The sequence below is a fragment of the Delphinus delphis genome, chromosome 15 (assembly GCF_949987515.2).
Source record: "Delphinus delphis chromosome 15, mDelDel1.2, whole genome shotgun sequence".
Taxonomy (NCBI): Eukaryota; Metazoa; Chordata; class Mammalia; order Artiodactyla; family Delphinidae; genus Delphinus; species Delphinus delphis.
The window spans coordinates 82,164,218-82,190,171 of NC_082697.1; the positions used below are offsets into that span (position 1 = coordinate 82,164,218).

Sequence of the window (25,954 nt, forward strand, 5' to 3'; positions counted from 1 at the left end):
AATGATGTTTGGAATTTGTTTCAAAGTAATATGGGATAAGGAAGTAGAAAAGAAATATATTTTGTGCATCTGACAATGTGGTGATGGCTGGTGATGGGTCCATGGTAGGGGTAGTTATTATACTATTCTGGGTTTTTTTTGCCCTGTGTGGATATTTGAAGTTCTCCATAATTAAAAGTTAAAAAGAAACCCTTATGTCCTCTTACTCCAGGGGGCTGATCATCTGACCCTTCCCCTGGCAGTAAATTGGAAGTTTTCTCAATTGGGTAAAAAAGGTCTTTGTACTAGAATACATTGGGCAATGTTGAAAGCAGATTTATCGTGCTGAATGCAGGGGAATTAAATAAATTACATAGGAAACAGTGAGCACCCCCTCAGCCCCACACCCCACTGGGTAAATGGAATGCTCTCAGCCAGGTGTAGATCCTCCAAGTAGGAGACTAGAAGATCCTTCTCTGGGAAATCTGACCACCCCAAGAGAAAAGAACTAAAGACACTGGTGTTGTGGGCTCCACAAGGAAACAACCAGTCAGATTATCCCAGGGTCTCAGAGCTTCCGATCAGCTTTTTAGCACCTCACTCTTAAATGAACAGGCCAAGGGCCACCAGGAATCATCAAACATTTGAGGAAGGTCTTTGACATAATAGAGGCAAAACAAATAGCACTGGTGGGAGATTTGGAAGAAAAGTCATACAAAGAAAAAATATTAAACAATCCTGGTATCATTAGTATACTCAAGAGATTAGCTATTGCTTCCAAGAAGCAAAAATAGGATGCTGTTTTAAAAAAACCCAAGAACAAAAAGTACTCTTAGAAATTAAAAATACGTAGTAGAAATGAAAAACTCAACAGTAGGGTTGGAAGATGAAGTTGAGGAAGTCTCTCATAAAGTAGGGCAAAATGATGAAGATAAAATAAAAAAGGTTATATAAATCTTGGAATCCAGGAGGTCCAAAATCTGAATAGAGCTATTCCAGAAGTAGAGAATGAAAAAATAGAGAAAAGAAAATTATGACAGAAATAATTCGAGTATTTCCCAAAGCAGAAGGAAACATTTCCAAACTGAAAGGATCCAGCAAGGGGTCCAGAAAAATGCATGAAAATTAACCTATGCCTAAAGCACATCACTGTGAAATTTCAAAACTCTGGTAAAAGAAAAGATCCTACAAATTTCCAGAGAGTAAAAATAAATCATGTATAAAAGATCAAGAATCAGAATGACTTTCTTCTTACTCAGCTGCTGGTCATGAAACCTTTTATCAGACCCAGTCAGCTAATCTATTCATGGGAGAATCCTAATGGGAACGCATAGATGTATATATATAAGAAATCTGAACCAACTGTTCAGAAAAATTAACCCAGGCTCCTGTTGTTAAATTTGCATGATCAAGCACAAGAAGAAAATCAGCATGATGAAACAGAAAGGCCAAGGTGAATGAAACAACAACTTTCGCTCGAAGACATATAATTCAGAGAAGGTAAGGGGAATTAAATCTCTAATTTATATTCTCAACAGATTTGAGAAGCTAGATATTGCAGCCATAAAACAAGAAGATTGTATGAACCAGGAGCAATCTGAGAAATTGAATGATTGCCAGGAAAAAAAATCCAAGAGAGTGGTTTGAAGATAAGGATAAGGAAATCTTTCAGACTACTGACCAGAAAGTTACAGAGAGATGAAAAAGTTGGGAGAAAAATAAGAGACAGGATCGATTCAGGAGGCCCATCATCTGAGTACATGGAGTTCCAAAAAAAAAAAAAAAAAAAAGACAAAGGAGAAAACACAGGGAAAGACATTACCAGAGATATCATGAAAGAAAACTTATCAGAATTGAAGGAATCTCTAGGGTGAAGGGCTCACTGGATGCCAAGCAGAATAAATAAGAAAAAGACCAATACCTACATTCAATGCTGTGAAATTTCAGAACGCCAAGAATAAACAGAAGATCTTTGTGTGTGGTGGGGGGAGGGGGCAGAGAACCATAACATTTAACAATTATTAAAAATTAGGGGAATTTTTATTGTTTATAAAGTCCTGATCATTACCTGCACATTCAGTTAAATAAATACACTTAGGAAACCAAAATCCCTCTCTGGAAGCTTGCAGGTTTAGACACAAATGCCCCTAGATTAAGAACAATCACAGGGCACCTTAACAGAGTATTTTTATAGACATGTTCCATACCAGTAATGCTGATAATAACAGTATGTTATTGGTATTATATCTATTTTATAGATGAAGTTGAAGTTCAGAGATTTAAGGGAATCACCCAGGATCCCACAGCCAGCAAGCAGGGGAATATTTAAACCCACTCTGCTGATACCAAGTCTAATCCAGCTCATCTGCCTAACGTGGTGATTGCCAGGGACTTAATTGCTCTGGGGTTTATCCTGGTTCTTACATGCCTTGGGTTTTTAGTTCTCCACGCATTTTGAGGGAAGGAAACTCTGATGATTGTTAAACAATTCATGGCAAGTCTCTAGTTTTGAGGAAAGGTGGGGAAAGAAATGTTGGGATGATCAAGAAATTAGAATCCAAAGGAGACTAGAAAGTGATTTTCATGGGACTTCTCCAGAAGGATTTCTGAGGAGCATAGCCACCCTAATAACCCTGGTAGACTGTAGACATGGGCTTTCTCTTTGACCATGGCCATAAATCTGGCTTCTGAACTAAAAATACTCTTCTATCTAAATCCGAGGAGTGGGAATTCCCTGGCGATCCAGTGGTTAAAACTTGGCTTTTTCACTGCTGAGGACCCGGGTTCAATACCTGGTCAGGGAACTAAGATCCTGCAAGCTGTGTGCGGCAAAACGAACAAACAAAAAACCAAAACAGCAACAACAACAACAAAAAACGCAGGAGTTTTCTCATCTGAGTGATCAGGGGCCAAAGCAGCAACTCTTTCTTTGAACTTCCAGACCAGGTCTTCCCAGTAGAAGAGAAATAGCTCTTTGGCAAAACAATCTAGTGCTACCCAAATACCATATTCCAGGCCAATGGCAGGTTCATAGCTTTCCTAAGTCATTCACTGTTGGCGCCGATCCCCTCTCACCCTCTTATCCCACCCACTTAGATACGAAGTGTTCTGCAAAAGATTGCATTCAGGGGATGGAAACTCCTTCAGGGAAAGGATGTGTCAGCCAGATGAGTTCCATGAAACATCTCTAATGATACTTAGCCTCACCCTTTTTCCAACACAAGCTTCTCCTAAGACCAGCCCATTAGTATCAAAATATTCCATCCGGATGCAATGTGGTTTATTTAGGATAACATTCAAGTCTCTTAATTTTCATCCATGAGTTGAGAATCTAACCGGAATCCATAAATTCAACTGCAGTAAGGGCAGTCTGTTTTCTTTGCAGCGAGTACTTTCCAGAGCGAACATCAAACTGTTTTCGCACTTGATTCCAAGGACTCTCACTTTTAAAAGAGAAGTATGACAGCCTTGTCCTGTGCTCAGTTAAGACACCACGGACTTTGCCCTCTGAGCAAATTGCAACGTCTACATTGATTATACCTCTAAGTGACAACCTGAGATGAAAATTCACGGCAGAAATAGACGTGGCTTGTTGAGAAAGCTGCTCAAGCCTTTTAAAAAGAAGCAAATGTTGGGGGGCTGCCTTATGAGAAATAAAGTTACCAGCCATACCTCCCAAGTATATTTATTTATTTTTTTAGCGGTACGCGGGCCTCTCACTGTTGTGGCGTCTCCGGTTGCGGAGCACAGGCTGTGGACGCGCAGGCTCAGCGGCCGTGGCTCACGGGCCCAGCCGCTCCGCGGCATGTGGGATCTTCCCGGACCAGGGCATGAACCCGTGTTCCCTGCATCGGCAGGCGGACTCTCAACCACTGCGCCACCAGGGAAGCCCTCCAGTTTGTTTTAAATCACGGACTTCCTTTCTTCTTGTTAGGCTGTCTCCATCTTCCCATGAGTCAGTGTGTGCTTGGGGAATCAAAAAGCGAGCTCTAAATTATTGGTATCCGTTTAATCAAATAAGAGGGAATGTTAATCTGTGGCTCTCCTTCCCCCTTGTGTTCCTGAGGCAGACATTAGGCTTTTGGGGGCTGTTCAGTTCTCTTCCTATGAGGGAGAAAGAACCTACTGTGTATAGTTTGGGCAGGAGGCAGCACTCCAGTTCCCACGATGCAGGTAAAAGGGGCTTCGTTTTTCCTTCTCACTGTCCCCAGACAGCCAGGCTTTAAACTCAACCAGCTGGGAACTCCTTCTAGAGCTTATAATCTTTTAAAAAAAATTTTTATTGGAGTATGGTTGATTTACAATGTTATGTTAGTTTCAGGTGTGCAGCAAAGTGAATCAATTATACACATACATATATCTACTCGTTTTAAGATTCTTTTCCCATATAGGCCATTATGGAGTATTGAGTAGAGTTCCCTGTGCTATACAGTAGGTCCTTATTAGTTATCTATTTTACATATAGTAGTGTGTATATTTCAATCCTAATCTCCCAATTTATCCCTCCCCCCTGGTAACCATACGTTTGTTTTCTGCATGTTACTCTCTTAGAGCTTATATTCTTGAGAGATAAGGACAGATGGCATTAATTCCTAGGGGATCAGGGGTGGCATCCTGGCCACACTGTTTCTGATAAAAGAATCTGCTTCTTGGCTGTTCAGATGTGTTGATCATGGCCCATTGTTTAATCACATTGTTTATAGAGCTACTCTATAAACAAAATTACCTTTTAAAATGAATAATAGCAGTTCAATTATTTTCTCATTTCCACTCATGACCTTACCTGTTTCTGAACACGGACTGTGGGGTTCAGCTATGATCTTTAAAGAAAGACTTTGGAATTATTTTTCCGCAGTTGCCCCTAATTACTTGGCTGCATCTATTTGAAGAAATAATCTGTATCTCAAATAATTCCACAGCCATAAAACAACTACACACCTATCAGGATGGCTAAAAGGAAAAATAACACCACCAAATGCTGGCAAGAATGCAGAGGAGCATTGCTGGTAGGTATGTGAAATGCTACAGCCACTCTGGAAAAGAGTTTGGTAGTTTCTTATAAAACTGAACATGTACTTTCTTTATCACTCAGCAATTATACTCTAGGATAGCTATCCCAGAGAAATGAAAACTTCTGTTCACATAAATACCTGTACACAAATGTCCATAGTAGTTTATTTGTAATAGCCAAAAATTGGAGTTAGCTCAGGTGTCCTTCAAAGGATGATTGGTTAAACAAACGGTGATACATCCATACTGTAGAACACTACATAGTAATAAAAAGGAGGGAACTATTGATACATGTAACTACCTGGATGACCCTCCAGGGAATAATGCTGCATGAGAAAAAACTATCCCTGAAGATTACATTCTATATGATTCCATTTAGGTAACGTTCTAAAATTGACAACATTTAAAAATGGAGGACAGGGGCTTCCCTGGTGGCGCAGTGGTTGGGAGTCCGCCTGCCGATGCGGGGGACGCGGGTTCGTGCCCCGGTCCGGGAGGATCCCACGTGCCGCGGAGCGGCTGGGCCTGAGAGCCATGGCCGCTGGGCCTGCGCGTCCGGAGCCTGTGCTCCGCAACAGGAGAGGCCACAGCAGTGAGAGGCCCGCGTACAGCAAAAAAAAAAAAAAAAAAAAAAAAAAAATGGAGGACAGATTACTGGTTACCAGGTGTTGAGAGTGGGACAAAAGGTGTGGGTACAAAAGGGCAACATGAGGGATCCATGTGGCATTGGAACTGTTCAGTATTTTGACCATGGTGGTGGATACTTGAACCTACACATGTTAAAACTGTATAAAATTTAATACACACACACACACATCAGTATAAGTAAAACTGGGAAAATCTAAATATCACTGGATTTTATCAATGTCAGTACCCTGGTTGTGATATTATATTGAATACTACGAGTTTGCAAAATGTTACCATCAGGGGAAACTGGCAAAGTGTCCAAAGGATCTCTCTGTATTATTTCTTACAACTGCATGTGAATCTACAATTATCTCAATAAAAATTTCAATTAGAAAAAACAAGTAAAAAACCTTACCAATGATAATAATGTACTAAGACTTGCATCAAGTTTAGGTTGTAATTTAGAGAAAGATCCTAAAGGCTTCTGGGCGTAAAAGAATAAATAGATGTGCTAATTAAACATGATTTTATACACCCTGTTGTTTTAAAAATCTGATGTTTAGGTGAAAAGTAAAAGAATACTAGATGCCAGATCTACGAAAGACCTTAAAGTCCAGTCTGATCTAGCCACTGGCCTCAGAGGCAACAGCTCAGGTCCAGACGTGTCCTCAAGAGGCTTTTTTTTTTTTTTTTTTTTTGCGGTACGCGGGCCTCTCACTGTCGTGGCCTCTCCCGCTGCGGAGCACAGGCTCCGGACGCGCAGGCTCAGCGGCCATGGCTCACGGGTCCAGCCGCTCCGCGGCATGTGGGATCTTTCCGGACCGGGGCATGAACCCGTGTCCCCTGCATCGGCAGGCGGACTCTCAACCACTGCGCCACCAAGGAAGCCCCAAGAGGCATTTTTTATAGCTGTCTGTACTCCCACAAGGGATCCTCTGCACAGTATTCCAAACAGATTTCCCTAGGGTAATAGAACTTGCAGGTTTTGGAGCAAAGACTAGCACATGCATTTTACATGTACTAATAAGAACTACCATTTACCGAGTGCCTGCTGTATTAGACTGCTAAATCTACACCCAAGATTTAATTTAAGCCTCATGATAACTTTGAGTGAGAGGTATTTTTATCTCCATTTTACAGATGAGCAAAGTGAGACTTGGAGATTTAATTAACTTGCTCTGGCACCAGCTGGTAATAGGATGAAGCTAGGGTAAATTGTAGGTCTGTGTGGATTATAGCTGCCCTCTTTTCAGCATACCCACTGCCTTCAAAAGGAGCTACTGCTCTGCAGAACACATACATATTGGATATTCCCAATGCTATTTGCTTGGTCGTTGCCTTTAGGTTAGGAGTTCTTAATCTAGGGGCGATGGGAACGTACAGGATATACAAATTGGCTTCAGGAGATCATGAACCCACTGAAATGCGATGCAAAATTTGGTGTGTATTTGCCCATATGAAATTTTCTGGAGAAAGGTTCCATTGCTGCCGTCAGATTCCCAAGAGGTTTGGGACTCAAAAAGAGGTTAAGAACTGCTGCAGCTAGATCCAAAGAGATTTTTTCCCCAGCTGGAAAACCTTTCAAATGCCCAATAACACTGACTCAGGGAAGTGATACATCTGGGGCAATAAAATCAGCTACTAAATCCTACACAGAAAAGCAGGGTCAAAACTACATTTTGTAAAGTCATTGCAAAGAGGATACTTGCAGAGACACTGAATTCCATCTCTGCCTCAGCAGAATTGTTTGACATTTCCCATCTATTTGTTCCAGATATCTTTAGTATAGTCATCCCTCCCTATCTGTGGATGATTGGTTCCAGGACCTCCTGCAGATACCAAAATTTTCAGATGCTCAAGGCCCTTATACAAAATGATGTAGTATTTGCATATAACCTACGCATATCCTCCGGTATACTTTATTTATTTATTTTTTTTGCGGTACGCTGGCCTCTCACTGTTGTGGCCTCTCCCATTGCGGAGCACAGGCTCCGGACGCGCAGGCTCAGCAGCCATGGCTCACGGGCCCAGCCGCTCCGCGGCATGTGGGATCCTCCCGGACTGGGGCACGAACCTGCGTCCCCTGCATCGGCAGGTGGACTCCCAACCACTGCGCCACCAGGGAAGCCCTTTATTTATTTTTTAACATGTTTATTGGAGTATAATTGCTTTACAATGGTGTGTTAGTTTCTGCTTTATAACAAAGTGAATCAGCTATACATATACATATATCCCCATATCTCCTCCCTCTTGCGTCTCCCTCCCACCCTCCCTATCCCACCCCTCTGAGTGGTCACAAAGCACCGAGCTGATCTCCCTGGGCTATGTGGCTGCTTCCCACTAGCTATCTGTTTTACATTTGGTAGTGTATATATGTCCATGCCACTCTCTCACTTCGTCCCAGCTTCCCCTTCCCCTTCCCTATGTCCTCAAGTCCATTCTCTATGTCTGTGTCTTTATTCCTGTCCTGCCCCTTGGTTCTTCAGAACTAATTTTTTTTTTTTTTTTTTAGATTCCATATATATGTGTTAGCTTACGGTATTTGTTTTTCCCTTTCTGACTTACTTCACTCTGTATGACAGACTCTAGGTCCATCCACCTCACTACAAATAACTCAATTTCGTTTCTTTTTATGGCTCAGTAATATTCCATTGTATATATGTACCACATCTTCTTTATCCATTCATCTGTCGATGGACACTTAGGTTGCTTCCATGTCCTGGCTATTGTAAATAGAGCTGCAGTGAACATTGTGGTACATGACTCTTTTTGAATTATGGTTTTCTCAGGGTATATGCCCAGTAGTGGGATTGCTGGGTCATACAGTAGTTCTATTTTTAGTTTTTTAAGGAACCTCCATACTGTTCTCCGTAGTGGCTGTATCAATTTACATTCCCACCAACAGTGCAAGAGGGTTCCCTTCTCTCCACACCCTCTCCAGCATTTATTGTTAGTAGATTTTTTGATGATGGCCATTCTGACTGGTGTGAGGTGATACCTCATTGTACTCCTGTATATTTTAAATCATCTCTAGATTACTTATAACACCAAATACAATGTAAATGCTATGTAAATAGTTGCTGGTGCAGAGGAGTTTTGGTTTGGGGAACTTTCTGGAATTTTTCTTTCCAAGTATTTTCGATCAGAGATTGGTTGAATCCACAGATACAGAACCCGTGGATACAGAGGGCTGACAGAATTTTTGACACATCTGATACAGAATGAAAGGGTATCAAGGTACATCTTAAATTCAGTATAAGGGCTTGCCTACAGCCTTAACACAAAATTGTGGGTGATAATTTTTTTTTTGTGTGGTACGCGGGCCTCTCACTGTTGTGGCCTCTCCCCCTGCGGAGCACAGGCTCTGGACGCGCAGCGTCCATGGTTCACGGGACCAGCCGCTCCGCGGCATGTGGGATCTTCCCGGACCGGGGCACAAACCCGTGTCCCCTGCATTAGCAGGCGGACTCTCAACCACTGCGCCACCAGGGAAGCCCGGGTGATGATTTTTAAGTGGGCAAATATCTTTTATCATCTCTATCAACTTTTAATGGAGTAGGGTGTAAGGAGAGAAGATCCAGCAGCTACATGGCTGCACTTACGCTGAAAACTGCGCTGGGAAATGCATTCACTTTCTTGCCTTTGCGCATGCTGTTCCCTCTGTCTATAATGCCCTTCCCCACCTCTTTGCCCAACAAACTTGAGCTTAAACTTGCCTCTAAAGCCCTAGATCAAGATCTTCTGTGACTCTTCTAAGCTATTCTCATCTCTCTCCTGCCAAGTAGAATGGTCCTATTCCTAGCCTCTGTGCACATCTCTATCACTGTATCATTATCAGTTCTTGTCTGCTTCATCCAACCAACAGAGCCTCGGAAGTGCTGGAGCTCTGACTTATTTATGTTCCTTGTCCCTAGCCATGTATTACTTGTTAATGATAAATGAAATGCAATCCAGTAACCTCCAGAAGTGGTCTGACTCAGCTGTTGAGGAAACAAGAAAAGGCCCAGACATCTAGGAAGGTAAGAAAACAATGAGGTTAAGAAATGAAAGGTTTTCAGGTAAGAAACAGCTGAGGTAAGAACAGGGGCCCACACTCAGGTAAGCAGAGAAAAAAAGACGTTTAGTCTGGTTTACAGAGAAGAGACTTCTTGAATATGCGAACAAAGCAGAGGGAAAAATACTGACCGGACTGAAAGAAGAATGGGGATTACTCCAGGCATTGCAGGCTCTAAATGGATTGATTCAGATCCAGGAACTCAGTGACAATCACCTCAAAGAGAAACAGCTGGATTCTGGATCTACTGCTCTGTTGACTCAACATAGTTTGTATTCTTGGATATTTCACTAGAATCAAAGTCTGAGCTGCAAGGGGCCATAGAAACGATCTAGGCCTGTCCTTTTATGTCACTGACTGAGGCTGGGAGAGGCAGCCTTGAATCCAGCCCAGGAGAGAGTCCTGAGCTCAGCCTGAGCAGGTGGACATGTCAAGGGTCTCCAGGAAGAGGGATCTATTCTGAAGACTGTGACCCCAAGACAGGTCTCTGGCTGCAAGGGATGGCTGCAAGGGCTCAGAGCCTGGTTTCCTTAGGACACAAACCAAAAACGGCATTCAAAGAATCAGGTAGTTGGTCAAAAACAAGACTGATAAACAAACCCAGCTTTTCCTCTCTATCAACACAGTATTTCCTCTCTGTAACGGGTTAACAAACAGAGGAGTTTGTTTGCTGGAGAAAGCATAATGGGCTTTTAGTTCTACCCTGCGACTGTGGGAGAAGTGTTAACAGAAGGCAGGGAAACACAGGCCGTAAAGCTGCCTTTTTGCTTGGCTAAACTGTATGCAGATTGGATAATGACAAACATCTACCTCTTTATCCATCTCTCGCATCTTGTTTACCTTGTCCATATATGGCACTTTCTGCGATTCTGGCAACTTTGTTATGGGTCAATAGAGCGCACTAGTTGCCCAGAACACACCTAGGGGACTTTGTCTCTTTGAGAAGTCCCTCCCTTGAAATTGCGTTGTCTAGACGCTCTTTACTAAAAGTAAATAAACTGGGATTGCATGCCTATTCGTGCAAAGTGCTTGGCGTAGTAACAGGCCACGGCTTCCTGTAAGCCCCCCTTCAACAGCTCTCAGGAGCTCGGAGCCTTGAGTGAGAGACCTGGAAAATCGATTCCGTTCTCTGAACCTCAACGTCCGCATCGGCAAACCGGTTCCCTTCGAGAATGTGGCGAAGACCAAAGGCGACCACGCGCTGGCCCAGCCGTCCCGCCCGCCTAGGTGTGTGCCCGGCGCTCGCTCCCGGCCCCGCGGCTCTGCACACCGCGCCGGGTTCCGCGGGCCTCCGAAGCGCTCGGCCCCAGCACCCGATCTCCTCCTCCCGCCTCCCGGTCTGACGGGTGCCGGGAACCCGGCCACCGGCTCCGGACCCTTGGCGCCCTGGGCTGAGCGGGCGACGCAGCCGCGCGGCGCGCCCCGCCCAGACATCCCCGCGGGCGCGCGCACGCACGCAGGCGTGGGGGCTGCACGACCCGGGCGCGCGCAGGGCCGGGCCGGCACGACGGCGGGAGCGCGCGCGGCTCCGGGAGGCGGTGGCGGCGGCGGAAGCGGCGAGGGCGGCTGGCGTCCGGCTCTGAGGTGGTGGTGGTGGCGGCGGCGGCGGCGGCGGCGGCGGCGGCGGCGGCTCCGGACTGGGCTCGGCTGGGAGCGAGCGAGGGTCGGGGGCGCCGGGTCGAGAGCCGATCCCCCGGCTCGACCATCCGCCAGCCGCCCGGACGCCTGGGCCGCGGAGTTCGTGTCCCGGCTCGGACCCCGGCGCCCAGCCCGGAGCCGTAACCTTGAGGCGGCGGCGGCGGCGGGGCCGGGCCGGGCCGGGCCGGGGGGCGGCAGCGCTGGATCCGCGGCTGCCTGATCGTTGGCGGGAGATGTCGAACCCCGGGACGCGCAGGAACGGCTCCAGCATCAAGATCCGTCTGACAGGTACGGCCGGCGGGAGGCCCCCGCCGACACCCGGCGCCCACTCGCACCCCGCACGGCCCCTCATCAGCCCCGGAATTTCCCGCAGGGCGCCCTGGGGAAGCGGCCCTCCCCCACGCCGGCCGTTGTCCCAGGACCTGGTCGCCCCCCTCGGCGAGTGCCCCTCGCTGCTCCCTCCGGCCCCGCCCCCTCGCTTCTCCCCGGCCCCGCCCCCTCGCTTCTCACCCCCCCCCCACCCGCCCTCTCGCTTCCCTTCTTTCCCCCCCACCTGCCCTCTCCTCTCGCTTACCCCCTCCTGGCCCCGCCCCCTCACTTCTCCCCTCTTGGACCCCCTCCGTCTCCCTCCCCTCCATTCCTCTCGCTCCCTTCCTTCTCCTTCTAGCCCCTCGCTTCTCCTCTCCTGGCCCCGCCCCCCGCTTCTCAACCCCTTCCTCCCTCAGGATTTCTTCCCTCTCCCCTCACCTGCCCCCTCTCTTTTCCCTCTCAGTCCCTCCCCTCGCTTCTCGCCACCTTCCCATTCTCTGGCTCTTCCCTATCTCTCCCCCCACCTGACCCCTCGCTTCTCCCCTCCGGGCCTTGCCTCTCGCTTCTCCCTCCAGGTCTCTCCCCCAACCACCCACTGACTTCTCACCCCATCCCTCATCCGTTCTCTTGCTTTCCCCACCCCCCACTTGCCCCCTAGCTTCTCCCCTCCGGGCCCCGCCCCTTTTTTCTCTTCAGCCCCGCCCCCTCACTTTCCCCTAAACTCCGCCCCTCATTTTCTACCTAGTCCCGCCCCCGCTTATCTCCCAGCCCCGCCCCCTTGCTTCTGTCTGGCGGCCTCCACCCTTTCCTTCAGCCTCGAATTCCTGAATCCTATCTCGTAGCTTCTCCCAGTCCTGTTCTCACTTCCCCTCTGGTCCAGACCTCTTCAGTCTAGTCCACTTCCTTTCTCTCTCAGGCCAGGCCACTACCTACTCTTGACTGTGCTTCTTCAGTTCTTTCCTTTACCGTCACCCCTCTCCCACCCGCCAGCATCCTTGAAAAACCTCCCCCCCACCCCGCCGCCCGCACCCCACGCACACTCTGGAGGCTTTGGCAGCTGCACTAACGCAGACTCCTTGATTCACTCTCATTGAGTCTTCAATGAAATGCCCGTGTCTCCTAGGTGGCTCATAGTGCAACCTTCAAGGGTGAGCGCGAAGCTCTGCTCTGGGCATGCGACGTGGTGGTTCGGGTGTGTGTAGCTGCCAGCGGTGTCTGTCGGCTTGACCCTCGCTAGCGGGCTCCAGAGATCCTGGACCAGTCTGCACCCTCATCTGCTCTTTCTCGCTCTCCCCATTCCTGCGGGTCTGCTGCCCCGTCTTCCGGTTTAAATTCACACCTGAGGCCAGATTGTAGTGTTACAAATACGGTTCTGCTGGGGGACTTTCCAAACGTGAATATTTCCCGCTCTGGAAAGGAAATAAGTTCAGGCTAATCCCTGTTGGGGATTTTCCCCTGGATTTTTCTGTTCAGTGACTGGTCTGATGATGACTTAAAAGTCAGTCTGGTCAGATTCTTTGAAAAAGAGAGTGATCATTTTGGACACTTTATGGCAAATGCATGGCCCTCAATTATTGGTGAAATCCCTGAAAACAGCAATGGGTGATTTTTTTTTTCAAACGAAAATTTCTTCTGAGAGTTCTTAGTTGTTGCATGATCCATTTTTTGTTTCAAGGAAGGGGAAATAGTTTTTTTTGTATAAAGATGTCAGATCAGGTTATGACCAGATAATAAAATCAGATCAATGATTTGGACCCAAACCCAGACTCTGGTTTTGTAAGTGACAAGTATATCCCAGGGATCTTTGTTTCTGGAGAAACATAATTCTTTATTCCAGGGCTGGTAGGAAACTCTCACTCACTATAGATACAGTATATACATTCTTATTTTTATGGTTACATAAAAGCCACGTTTTTGACTTTGTAATGCTTGTAAAACTTTAATTACTGACAACTTTCATTTGGTTCTCATTTACAGTGTAATCTATAATTGACATCAGATTAGTTTCAGTTTTCTTGTTAAAAGCAGAAGTAACTGATTTTGTGAGTTGGGGTAGAAATGTGATTAATGTTTTAGAAGGACTAGGTTTTAATTACAACGTTTGTGTCAGGTGTATTTATATATTAATCAAGCCTAGTTGGCAGGTCTGGATGTAAGCCTTTTCCTCCTGTAGTGGAGGTTTTGTCCTTCCTCCCAAATTATTTTTGGACTCAGAAGTTTAGATGTCATAGATGCAGAAATGCTTTAAAGAGTTTTTGGATGGTGTTTGCTATCGCAGGATCAGGTGATGAGTGTTCTTTCCAAAACTCCTTTTCCCTTTCCCCCAGCTGACCTTACTCATGATCTAATGGGCTTTGTGAGTGTGGTCCTCCCTGCAGCAAGGTTGAGAATTTAGCGTTGATTGCAGACACACTTGATGCCAGTTGTCTGATGAACGTTAATTACGTGGAAACGTCAGAACTAGATATTTTGTTGGCGGTAGAATAGGTTTTGGCCTCATCTTTGAGCTTGTCGGGGGGAGTTTGAAATCTCTGCACTTCTGGCGTCTTGGGAAGCCATCTTTCAAGAGGTGTGTACTTTTGTTACAGGTTTCAGAGTTTATTTCTCTGTGCGATATTTGAAAAAATGATTTTTTAAAACGAGGGCTCTTCTAACCAGTCAGCGAATACCACACAGGGCACAGTTCAATGGAAAGTATGAAGATGTTGGATTATGAAAGAGTATTTAGAACTTTGGTGTCCACAGTTGTATTAGGCGGTTGGTGGGCTTAGAATTAGGAGACTTGATTCTGGTAAGATCAGCCATTAACTGCATGATATAGAACAAATTATTTAACCTTTCTGGGTTCTCAGTTTCCTAATATATAAAATGAGATTTCAACTCCATTATAACGTTCTTTCCTTCTCAAGGATATGTCAGTTTGTCTGCCGATTTATTCCAAATTTCCGTTTGCTTATGCTTGCTTTTGTTAAGTCTCAGTCCTGATATTCAGAATTTGTGTTAAAACACAGCCCTCCTGTTTGATTTATGTCAAGCATTACTTTTGTGTATTGGTTACATTTATGATTTCTTTTTTTCCCCTTCCTCTGGAGCCCTTTCTGTTTTTGAAAACTATTGGGTCGTATGTTGCACTGCTTTGGAAAGCTGGCCTAAACTAGTAGAAGAATGTGTGAGTCTTTATATTGAAATGACTATGATTTTAATGAGTGTCTTTGTGGTATTTTAACAGGAAAATCATTTTAAAATGGTTTCAGTAGGTTTGGAGCATAATATGTACAAAATCAAGTGATCTTGGTTGAAGAGCATTATCTTGCAGACATTGTAGAGTCCCCTGGCAAATCAAACACTTTGGAAACATATTTTATTTTAAATTCAAGCAGGATTTGCAAAAACTTTGTTCTTACATGGTGCACATATGATTCCCAGATACGTTATTTAGGTCACTTTGGTAAAAATGGAATTTTGAGCTCAGGGTTCCACAGTGCTCTTCAAACAAATCAAATTTTATTCTAATGTTAACCAGTTAGTTGAAATACCAAATGCCTAAACTTTTTCTTTGGTGCTTTTATGCCTTGAAATACTCTCATATTTCCTTGTGTTTTTATATTTTTTGGAGTGTTGACTGTATATTGGGAAGGGAGAAAAATTCTAATTCCAAGTAGAGAAGGGGAAACCTTCTTGATAGCCTATGGAAATAGAAACTATTTTTAGAGTTATAGCACATGTAATGTAAGGCTGACTTGTTTTTGGCATCCAGATGATCCAGCTTGGAGAGAAGTAGTTTGTAGTCATAACTGTTTATAACATTAATTGATCAATCACAGGTGACCTAATTGATTTGAAATAGGTTTTTCTTAAGAAAGATTAAGAAATCTGTGAAGATGTTGCCTGTGTCAATTTGTACCTGACTTATGTAAGGTGGGCAGAACTCTTGTTTTAACAACTGGAACTGTGATAAGAAGGAATAAGTCGTCACTAGTTACCCAACATTCACCCTCCACCTGAGTTTGCCTAACATTTTCCTTAGCATCGGCCTCAAGTTCATGCAGGTGCAGCCAAGGTACTTCTTTGAGCCGAATCATCTAAGGATGTGGGATGGGCTAGATCAAATGCTACTGCAAAACTTATACTGCAGTTGTACTTTAAAAGCAATAACCCTCTGCCAAGTACACGTTCTGGTATTGATTTTTGGGGGAAAATGTTTATTTGGCTGCTTGGGGTCTTAGTGGCAGCACACGCGGCATCGAGCACGGAGTCTTAACCACTGGACCACCAGGGAAGTCCCTCTCGTGTTGATTTTGTGATTTGGTCACATCTGTGCTGTCTTAAGAAAAACCTTTTTTACCCCCCCTCAAATCCATTAAAAAAGAATCTTCTTGACCCACCTAACTGGCTTGAGAAATGAACTATTTCATATGCTCTATCTCTCTGTATTTTTCTAGTAGTTGTGATTTATCAAACTAGCATTTTTTATTTCAATCCTATTTCTTTGTCAGTTCAAAAACTCCTATTTTTGCAAACATGAAAGTTGTGTCTGAACTTCAGGTTTTTTCTTCTCTTCTGCAGATTTTCCTTTTCTGTTTGGTCACATTGGCCGGTTCTAATGTGGAACATTGGGTGACGGGGAGGGTCCTGGGGCCTGAGTCACTTGTGAAGAAGTATTTCCTCCTGAATTAAAAAAGAAAGAAAGACTGACCCATAATATTTCAACATCAGCTCACTGATCCAGTTCACTAGCCTGGCTGTTCTGTAACATGTTTGTGGGCACTGGTTAAAAGTTAAAATAGCTGAATCGTGCATTTTATTGAGTACTCAGAGCAAAAAGGAAGTTCAAAAAACCTTCTAAAATGGATGAAATAATTTGGTGCCTGTGCCATGCTCTGATTTTCTGGGTGAGAAACCCTAACATTTAGGATTCTCGAATCAATTTTTTGTTATTTCAAAACCATTTCAGTGACTAAATGTTTTTAAACAAAGAGTTAGTAAAAAATACGTGGTTGTTATGTTTGTTTTTTTGTCACCGAACAACTCAAATGACTAGTTTGCTTGTTTTGTAAGTGACTTTTATTGAGAGAAAGCCCCTCACTTAAATTGGCTTGTTGTCGCCGCATCTAGCTGCCCAAAGTCCCTAAGGCCATTCTAGTTGAGAGCTGTCGAGCTCTCTCGAAAAAAACCAAAAGCTCATAACCCTGTGAATCAGACATATCTTCTTTTTAAAATGTTAGAATTCCTGTTGTGTCTACAGATGAAATCGAATCCATTTAGATACTTAAACTAAGTGAAATGGTGTTTCCATATTTCTAGATTAAAGGGAAAAAAATCCTCTTATTGTCTTAAAACAAGGCTTAAATAATGTACAATCAGTGCGTCTGGTGATGGCCCTACTCTGTAATTCCAGCTGTGTTCACCTCCATTGCAGCTGAAAGGAATTCTAATTGGCTGAGGAATGTCGGCAGCATCATGTATCACGGAGAACGGACCTATTATGCTGGCTGCTGGGTGATGCATTTCAGATGTTTTAGGCTCCTGAGTCCAACTTGGAGGTTGCTTACAGGGAGTCTGGAAGAGAATGTTGTGAAGCTGTAGCGGGGGTGAGGGGGTTGTAGAAGGCAGCCTGCTTTCTTCTTTGTACATTGGGCATCTGCTCAATTCTCTAAAGGCCTTGGTGCTTTCTTGTGGCTTAACCACCGGATTGGGACTCAGAAGGTCTGATTTTATTTCTAACTCCCAAAAGTGCCACAGTGAAGAAAGGGGGTGGGTGGAGTTATAATCTATTTGTGACTCAGTCTTCCTATCTGTAATGGGAAGTACCTGCCTTTTTATATCAGGCGAGGACTTGATATGGATTAAATATTTTGATGAGTAGTTTTGAATTATTTCTAGAGTAGACAGTGTAAATCCAAAGTCATAGATTCCTGTTATTTCTTATTCCTAAATAATCACGTAAGTGCTAAAGCTAGTGATGTATTTGACACTGAAGAAAATCAATGGAATCTATTGATAAACATGGAAAAATAATACTCAAGAATGAACTGTTAAATTCTCTATGCATTCAGAAAGTTCCTTAGAGAAGTCACGAGCCAAAGCCAGCATCATTTTTTTTTTTTTTTTTGCGGTACGCGGGCCTCTCACTGTTGTGGCCTCTCCCGTTGCGGAGCACAGGTTCCGGACGCGCAGGCTCAGCGGCCATGGCTCACGGGCCCAGCTGCTCCGCGGCATGTGGGATCTTCCCGGACCGGGGCACGAACCCGTGTTCCCTGCATCGGCAGGCGGACTCTCAACCACTGCGCCACCAGGGAAGCCCGAGCATCATTTTTAATTGTGAACCTTGGAAGCATTCCCATTAAAATCGGGAGTAACAGGGATGTACACTGTTACAATTGTTATGAACCAGAGAAAGACATCAGAAAGCAAAATTCCTATTATTTGCAGGCAGTATGATTTTATACCTTTTAAAATCCAAAAGCAGCAGCTGAAAAAGTTATAAACCATAAAAAAACTTTAGTAGTTGGATAGAAAATTTCTCCATGGAAAAATAAAATGGATAAAAATCGATAGCCAAAGACAAACTAGGAAAAACAATTTGTAATCTATATATTATGAAAGTCAAGCTTGTTTAATATATAAAGAGCTTTCACAATCAGTTAGAAAAAGGCCAATAACCTATTTGGCAAAGGATGCGGACAAGTCACAGAAAAGAATGAAAATGGATTTCAAGCATGTGAAGACACTCAGCCCTATTCATTCCAAACAAAATACCAATTAAAACTAAGGGTGAGGAACTTCCCTGGTGGCTCAGTGGTTAAGAATCCACCTGCCAGTGCAGGGGACACAGGTTCGAGCCCTGGTCGGGGAATATCCCACATGCTGCGGAGCAACTAAGCCTGTGCACCACAACTACTGAGTCTACGCTCTAGAGCCCGCGAGCCACAACTACTGAGCCCGTGCACCACAACTACCAAAGCCCGCGCACCTAGAGTCCGTGCTTCAAAACAAGAGAAGCTACCGCAATGAGAAGCCCGTGCACCGCAACTAGAGAAAAGCCCGTGCGCAGCAGCGAAGACCGAACACAGCCAAAACAAACAAACAAAAAACAAAAAAACTAAGAGTGAAACAGTTTGTCATCTAGCAGATTGGCAGAGACTAGAGTTTGAAAATATGTCATGATGACAAAGGTGTGGAAAAGCAGAAACTTTTACACTGTTGGTTGAGAATATAAATTGGTACAATGTAGTAAGAAGGGCAGTCTGGTATCAGATAATAAATGTATACATCCTTTGATCTGACAATTTTGCCCTTAGGAATTTTTCTTACAGATATATTCACACACTTATGTAAAGGCTTATGTGCAAAGTCATTGTAGCACTGTTTGAAACTGTAAAAGACTGAAAACAAATATGCATTAATAGAGAACTAGTTAAATCAATTATGGTATATCCCCAGGGAGGTGTAGCTGTTTAAAAGAATAAGATAGTGCTTTGTGTTCTGATATGGAATATTCTCCAAGGTGTGTTATTGAGTGGGGGAAAAGCATGATTCAGAAGAGTGGAAATTGTACATACTATTTGAGTAATAAAACAAAATAAAGATAAAAGGGAAACTTATAGATCTATCTGCATAGATATCCCTGGAAGGATTCTGTCGAAATATTGATTGTGATTTCCTCTGGGGAGGAAAACTGGGGTTGAGGGTCCAGATGAGAGAGAGAGACTTGGTTTTATTGTATTCCTTTTACTATTTCATCTCCCCTCCTGCCCCCTTTCTCCCCCCCACCCCTTGAGCGTGTATTGCTTTTCAACAATTAAAAATGTTAAAAACAAACAAAAAAAGAATCTACAACTCTTAAGAAGAAAAGAGTTTCTTAGAGCAACTAGTATATTAATTGCTAATTGTAATTGTTTTCAAATGTAGGTGTTCTGAAAATGCAAATTGTGCCAAATGTATTTTAAAGGGCTAAAATAGCATCTAAGGGTATATATCCATGTTTGTATGTATTTCCTCACTAAAGAGTAAAATACATTGCATTGCAGGTCTGAACAGACATTTTTCCAGAGAATATGTTCATTCTGATACTGAGAATACTCCCCCCAAACAAATGCCCTTGTTCTAGCATATTAAAAACTTATTCCAGCCTGAATGATTCTTTCCAGATTCAGGAATCTAATCCTACTTAGACCTACTTTTTATAGAGAGCCTTTTGAAAGACTGGGGTCTTGATTCTGAATAATAGTGCTGGTTTATATCATTTATTTGGAATGTCACTTGGGGTTATCTCTGACCTGTTTTTGTAAAATAACCTCCTCCCTAAAGTGGGATAAAAATGTTGACTTGCATAAGCCAGCAATAATAATTTGATATATTTCCCAAGTATTTATAATCAATAGGTTTATTTTGAACTTTTAAAAAGACCTGTTTGTTAATTTTAGTGATGCCTAAAAAAGAAATATTGATATCTGACTCTGTAGAAGTAGACAAAGTTATAGCCACATGTAATTTGTTGCCTTTTTATTCTCTTAGATCTTTGGGATCAAAATCTTAGTTTTACTGTATTGTATTTCTACATATATTACCTACAAATCATAGGTCTGATGATTGCTTGATTGGTGTTCGTACGTAGGAGTAGTAGTAATGCCTTATATTGTACGGTGTTTCATAGTTTCCAGAGTTCTCATAAACATTTCCTCACCTGAGGCAAGATACAAGCCAGCCTCAAAAAGTTTTTTTGGTTTGTTGTTTTTTTAAATGTGTTTTTGTTTCTAGGTTAAAAAAATAGCATGCAATTTGTTTCAGTCTTTAAAAACACATTTTACAGGAGAGAGAGGATAGTTTCTCTCATCCTAAATGGATAATCATTTCACGGGCCGATACAAAAATTCTCAGAAGCACGCTTAATCCAACTCTAATAAATTCGTATGCTTTACAATAATCAATACTCATGTGCAGAAGGCCTGCATGTACTCATGGGATGTGGATTTAACTCTTCTTAGTCTTTACTGAGGATAATCCACACTCACAAAATTAGGCAAGTTTTCTTTGGGGGTGCGGTAAGGTAGCATTTTTTTCTCCACAGTTATTTGAGGTTGGAAACATGACATTCTTCTTCTCCCCCAAACATGCCTAGTAGACTAAGCTTAACGTGTCCAAAACAGTCTTCTTGATCCCCTCTCCCCAGAAACCTTTCTCTCTAACAGTCATCCCCACTTCATTAAATCTACCTAGTTGCCCAAACCAAAAAACGAGCCTCATTGTCATTCTTCGTATCTAATTTATCCTCAAGTCCTCTCATTTCTGTTACCACAGTTTATCTGGAATGTGTCTCCCCTTCATGTCCGTTGCCCTCATCCTAGTTCCAGCTGCCACCATCATCAACTCTTGCTTGGACAGCTGCTGCTTGCCCTTTTTTATTCTAGTGTTACTTGTAACCAAAACCCTCCGGCTGCAGTATTAGTTATTTCTCTATTTCAACGATGTTAAATAATTTATGATAAAAGTCCTTGCTTGGGGAAATCCTCAAGTGGAGACGGAAAGAGACTGGCTGACATTGCCCTTCCTCCCGGCCAGTGTGGCTCCTTCACTCCTGCTTCTATGTTCACTGCCTCCGGCTTCAGCTCCAGGTGCCTTGGTGAGGATGTCCAGTTGTCTTTGTCAGGGTAACATGGAGCTTCTCTTGGTCTGATGATTGAGGGATGGCCAGTGACAAGTTGAATTGTGTACTACGGTGGAGCTGGATCAGGAAACCCAGTTGAAGACTATGATTTGAAAGAGTGAAGAATGGGAAACATATAGTCTCTATGGTCCAGAGCACATGTTATGTTCTCCTGTACAAGAAAAGCACATTGGCTTCCTCTGGATAACTCACAATTTGATCATCCCCTGCAGTCATTCCCAAGATGCTCTGACCCTAGTCTGGCCCATCTTTGTGATGTCTTCAACCATTCGGCTGTTCAGACCAAAAACTTCGGTGCCTTCCTTGGTTTTCTTCTCTCTCGTCCTCTAGAAGTTGTCAGCTCTGCCTCATGTACCATCTCCTGCATCTTTCTACTACTCTCCATCTTCACTTTTACCGCCCTAGTCCCAGGCATCGTCACCTCTCGTTGGATGCTTGCAATAGTCTTCCAAACGGTCTCCCTGCTTCTGTATATTAAAATATCATATACATACAGAAAAAGGCAGTGTACGGTTTGTTGATATCTTATAAGCCGAACACACTTGTGTAACTATATCTTAGATCAGCGGTTCTCAACTGGGGAGTAATTTGGCCCACCAAGGGACTTTTGGCAATGTCTAGAGACATTTTTGCTCATTACTACTTTGTGGGTGTTACTAGCACGTAGTGGATAAAGGCCAGGAATGCTGCCAAACATCCTACAATGCACCAAACAGACCCCCACAGCAAAGAATTATCCAGTCCAAAATGTCAGTAGTGCTGGAGAAACTCTGATCTAGATGAAGAAGTAGAATATTACCAGTGTCTGGAATACCCACAAGCTACCTTCCCAGTTTCTACCCCCCACCCCCAAAGATAGTCACTGTCCTGTTGTAACAGCCTGCTTTTGAACTTCACGTTAATGGCTCCATACAGTAGGCATTCTTTTGTGACTGACCTCTTCAACATTGCATTTGTGAAATTCACCCATATTGTTGTGTGGTTGTACATTATTCATCCTTTTCGCGGTAGAGTATTATGTCAAACTAAATATAATTGATCCCTTTACCAGTTGACGGGCAATTGGGTAATTTCTAGTTTTGGCTGTTACGAATAGTGCTGCTATAAACATCTGAGTGTGCGTCTTCTGGTGAGAATATATATGCATTTCTGTTAGGTATACTTAGGAACGGATTTGCTGGGTCATATGGAGTAGGCATATGTTCAACTTTAACAAAACTGCCAAACAGTTTTCCAAAGTGGTTGCACCAGTTTACATTCCCACGGGCAGTGTGAGAGTTCCAGTTGCTCCGTATTGTTGCCAATCTTGGTCTTTTCTTTTTTCTTTTAAGCCTTTTGGTGAGTGCAGCATAATATCACATTTTGATTCTGCTTCTGCTTCTGCTTTTGCTTTTCTCCAATCCATATCTTAAATGGAAGCCTAAGACATCTTTTCTTTTTAACTTTTTTTTTCTTTCTTTTTTTTTTTAGGTAAGGTAGAGCTTTGGTGTAAGCATCATAAGCTAAGGTTTTTTTCCTCTCCCAAGAAACAATTTTCACACCCTTCTAGGCAATATTATCCTGTTGAGAATGAATGACCTACCCTAGTGTGTGTCAGAATCACCTGTGAGTTGTTAAATTTCAGATTGCTAGGGCCACCCTCAGCCACTGGCAAATATATGTTTATATTAAAAAATCTAGGTCTGTATTTGGATGTAATGTGAAAAAGGTAAATTTTTTAGTCAGAAACCTTAAAATCTTGTTTCTATGAATAATTTCTAATTTATACGTAGGTAATATTTTGTCTACATACCAGGTTTCCTTCCTGCGATCTCCTGTGTAGGTTCAGACTTGTTTTCTTTGCAAATAACTAGTACTGTATTAACATAATATTAACAGAGAATCGTATAGACTAATATATTACAGACCTAAATTCAATATTTTTGGTCCAAAAAGAAATAGATGCACACGCTTCACACAATTGCCACGTGAGTTCTATTTAATCTTTTATTATCATAAACACATTTGTTCTCCCTAAAGCCCCAAATAAAGTGACTTGCATTTTGTGAGTCAAATATTATGAGTTTTATCTTAGGATTTGTTTAAATGTGATTTAGTCATGCTTTTAGCTTTCTTATTTATTTACTTACCTAAATTGAGGTATAATTGGCATATAAGACTGTATCAATTTCAGGCGTACAATATAATGATTTGATATTTGTAGACACTGTGAAATGATCACCACAGTAAGTCTAGTTAACATCCATCACCTTACACAGTTACAAAAAAAATGTTTTGATGAGAACTTTTAAGATCTCCTCTCTTAGCAACTTTCAAATTTGCAAAATATTTTTAAACTTTTAATTGAAGTAACTGTAGATTCATAGGAAGTTGCAAAGAAATGTACAGGGAGGTCTGTGTACCCTTTACTATGCCTCCCCCATTTTTAACATCATGCACACCTATGGTATGATATCAAAACAAACTGACAGTCAGCATTGGTACAATCCCCAGGTCAGATTTCACCAATTGTATGTGCAGATTTGTATAACCAGCACCACAATCGAGATGCAGACCTGTGCTGTGTTGTCCTTGGTGCTCTCCCTTTAAAGGCACATCCACCCCTCCCTCACCCCTGGGACCCCTGGCAATCACTACTCTGTTTGCCATCTCAAACTCTTTTCAAAGCAGAAATTAGATCATGTCATTCCCTTCTTTAAAGTCCTCCAGTGGCTTCCTACTCAGAATAAAATCAAACTCCCTGTGTGATCCTGCCCCAGCTGCCTCTCTGGCCTCGTCTGTGTCATTTTCTCCCTTTGTTCTCGAGGCTGCAGACACCCAGCCGTAAAACATGGCAAGCTTGTTCCTGCTTTAGGGATTTTGCATGAATTATTCCTTTATTTTTCTCTTTTCTTCCTCTTCTTCTGCATCTTCGTTGTTGTCTTCTTTCTTAATGAAATGCTCGAATGCTCTTCCCTTGATTGTTTTTTTTCCATGGTTGGTCCTTCTTGTCATTCAATTCCCAGTCCAAGTGTCACCTCCTCAGGAAGGCCTTTCCTGACCACCCCATTGAAGTAGCTCCCTCACTGTCACAGCAGCCTTACTTCCTAACCAGCAATCATCACTTCATGATATTTTTGTTGGGTGTTGGTATAACAGCTAGCTGTCTAGTCGACCGGATTTTCTCTCTGCTCCTAGTATGTAAGTTCCATGAAGCCCGCGGCCTTGCTTACAGAGGTCTTGTTTATGTCTGTGTTCCCACTGAATGTTGCTTGGTACACAGCGGTGTTCACAAACAACTCGCTGGTTTGAATTAATGACCTTCTTGTAGATTGGGTTCCATGGCCACATCTGAGTTGGACACTGGAGGAGACCCCTCTTGGGGGCAGAGTTTGTGGGCTGCTTCTTTTTGGCCGCAGAGTGAGATAGTGGCTGGGAACTGGGCAATCAGAGCCTGCTGTCGGCTCAGCTTGGGAGGTCTGTGACCATATGACACCCCAAAACCTAGTCTGCTCCTGGACTTTGGGCAATTCCAGGGGTTTGAACCAAGGCCTGAAATGTTCCCAAGTCTAGAATTTGGCCCATCTTCATGACGTTTGGTTTCCTCATTTTCTCCTTTGCTTTTCCCTCAGGGCTGTTGGAAATAAGTGGTTGGATGGAGGGACATCATGAATTTGTCCCTTGCCCATGGGATGTTTTGCAGTAACATCTCGAATGATGTTTCCCATTTTCAGGCTGAGAATACCTCACAAGGGTGTTTGGGGGATGCCTGGGGGTCAGGATTCTTTTGCCCACCCTACCCCACAGTCTTATCTCTTGCCAAGGCTACCACTTCTCTCCCTCTCTTTATCCTGTTTTCTCTCTTCAAATCTCTCGGTCCCCTTGGATTGCGATTTGAAGCAGAAAGGCCCTCTTTTAGCAAAGGCATATTTTCCCCCCTTTTCGTTTTGTCTCCTCAAAGATCCTTACTAAATGCTGTGAGTAGTCGGAACCTTGCATCTTTCCTATTGAGTGCCTTAATGTTCCTTGTAGTCTTGGTGGGCACAACAGGCCGCAGCCTGATGGTTTCTTTTCTCAAAAATAGTTAAATGCTCAGGCTGGGTTCATGAGGTGTTCATTGAATTTTACCCTGTCTCCTTTCTTCAGCCAATTTCACATTTTTACTTCTGTCTTGTATTTACAATACCACACTTCCTGATACTGATTTTTTATTAGTTTTAAAAAACAGAATGCTTTCAGATGTAAGTAGCAGACAACCTAGCTTAAATTGTCTCAATAGAAAGAATTTCCTTCAGTAAATTAACAGCAAAGTGCAAAAGTAGTTCCAGTGGCATGGCAAGGACCTGGTTTTCCCATTTCTCAGTGCTGTGACCTCAGACCGTTCTTGGCTGTCCCTTCCCCTTGTGTTCCAAAGGTAGGACGTGGCTACCAGCAGCTCCCATGGCTATTTGCTTCTGGCTTTAACTAGCAGAGATGTTAAGAGAACACTTCCCCAGTAACTCATGCCTAGAGTAGAAGTTCTGGAGTTGAATCTTCTTGTCTGATTGGCCTAATTTGGGTCATGTGTCCATCTCTGAGCCAACCACTGGCTAGGATGATGGGAATTAGGGTCCATCTTGGAATCCAGTAATGGCGTTAGTCTCACCCAACATATAGGACTAGGACGTTTGAGGGAACAGGAAAAGAAATGC

The 25,954-nt window shown here is 43.3% G+C and overlaps 1 protein-coding gene across 2 annotated transcripts in view; it reads left to right on the plus strand.

Annotated features, from left to right (window-relative positions):
- The first annotated feature begins 11,284 nt into the window (after window positions 1-11,284).
- The window catches only part of SMURF1 (SMAD specific E3 ubiquitin protein ligase 1), a 102,232-nt gene continuing 87,562 nt past the window's right edge, over window positions 11,285-25,954 (plus strand). For both annotated transcript variants that reach the window (XM_060032424.1, XM_060032425.1), the window contains exon 1: window positions 11,285-11,596. In XM_060032424.1, coding sequence (XP_059888407.1) covers window positions 11,542-11,596 — 55 coding nt within the window. In that variant the 5' untranslated portion in view covers window positions 11,285-11,541. The remainder of the gene's footprint in view (window positions 11,597-25,954) is intronic.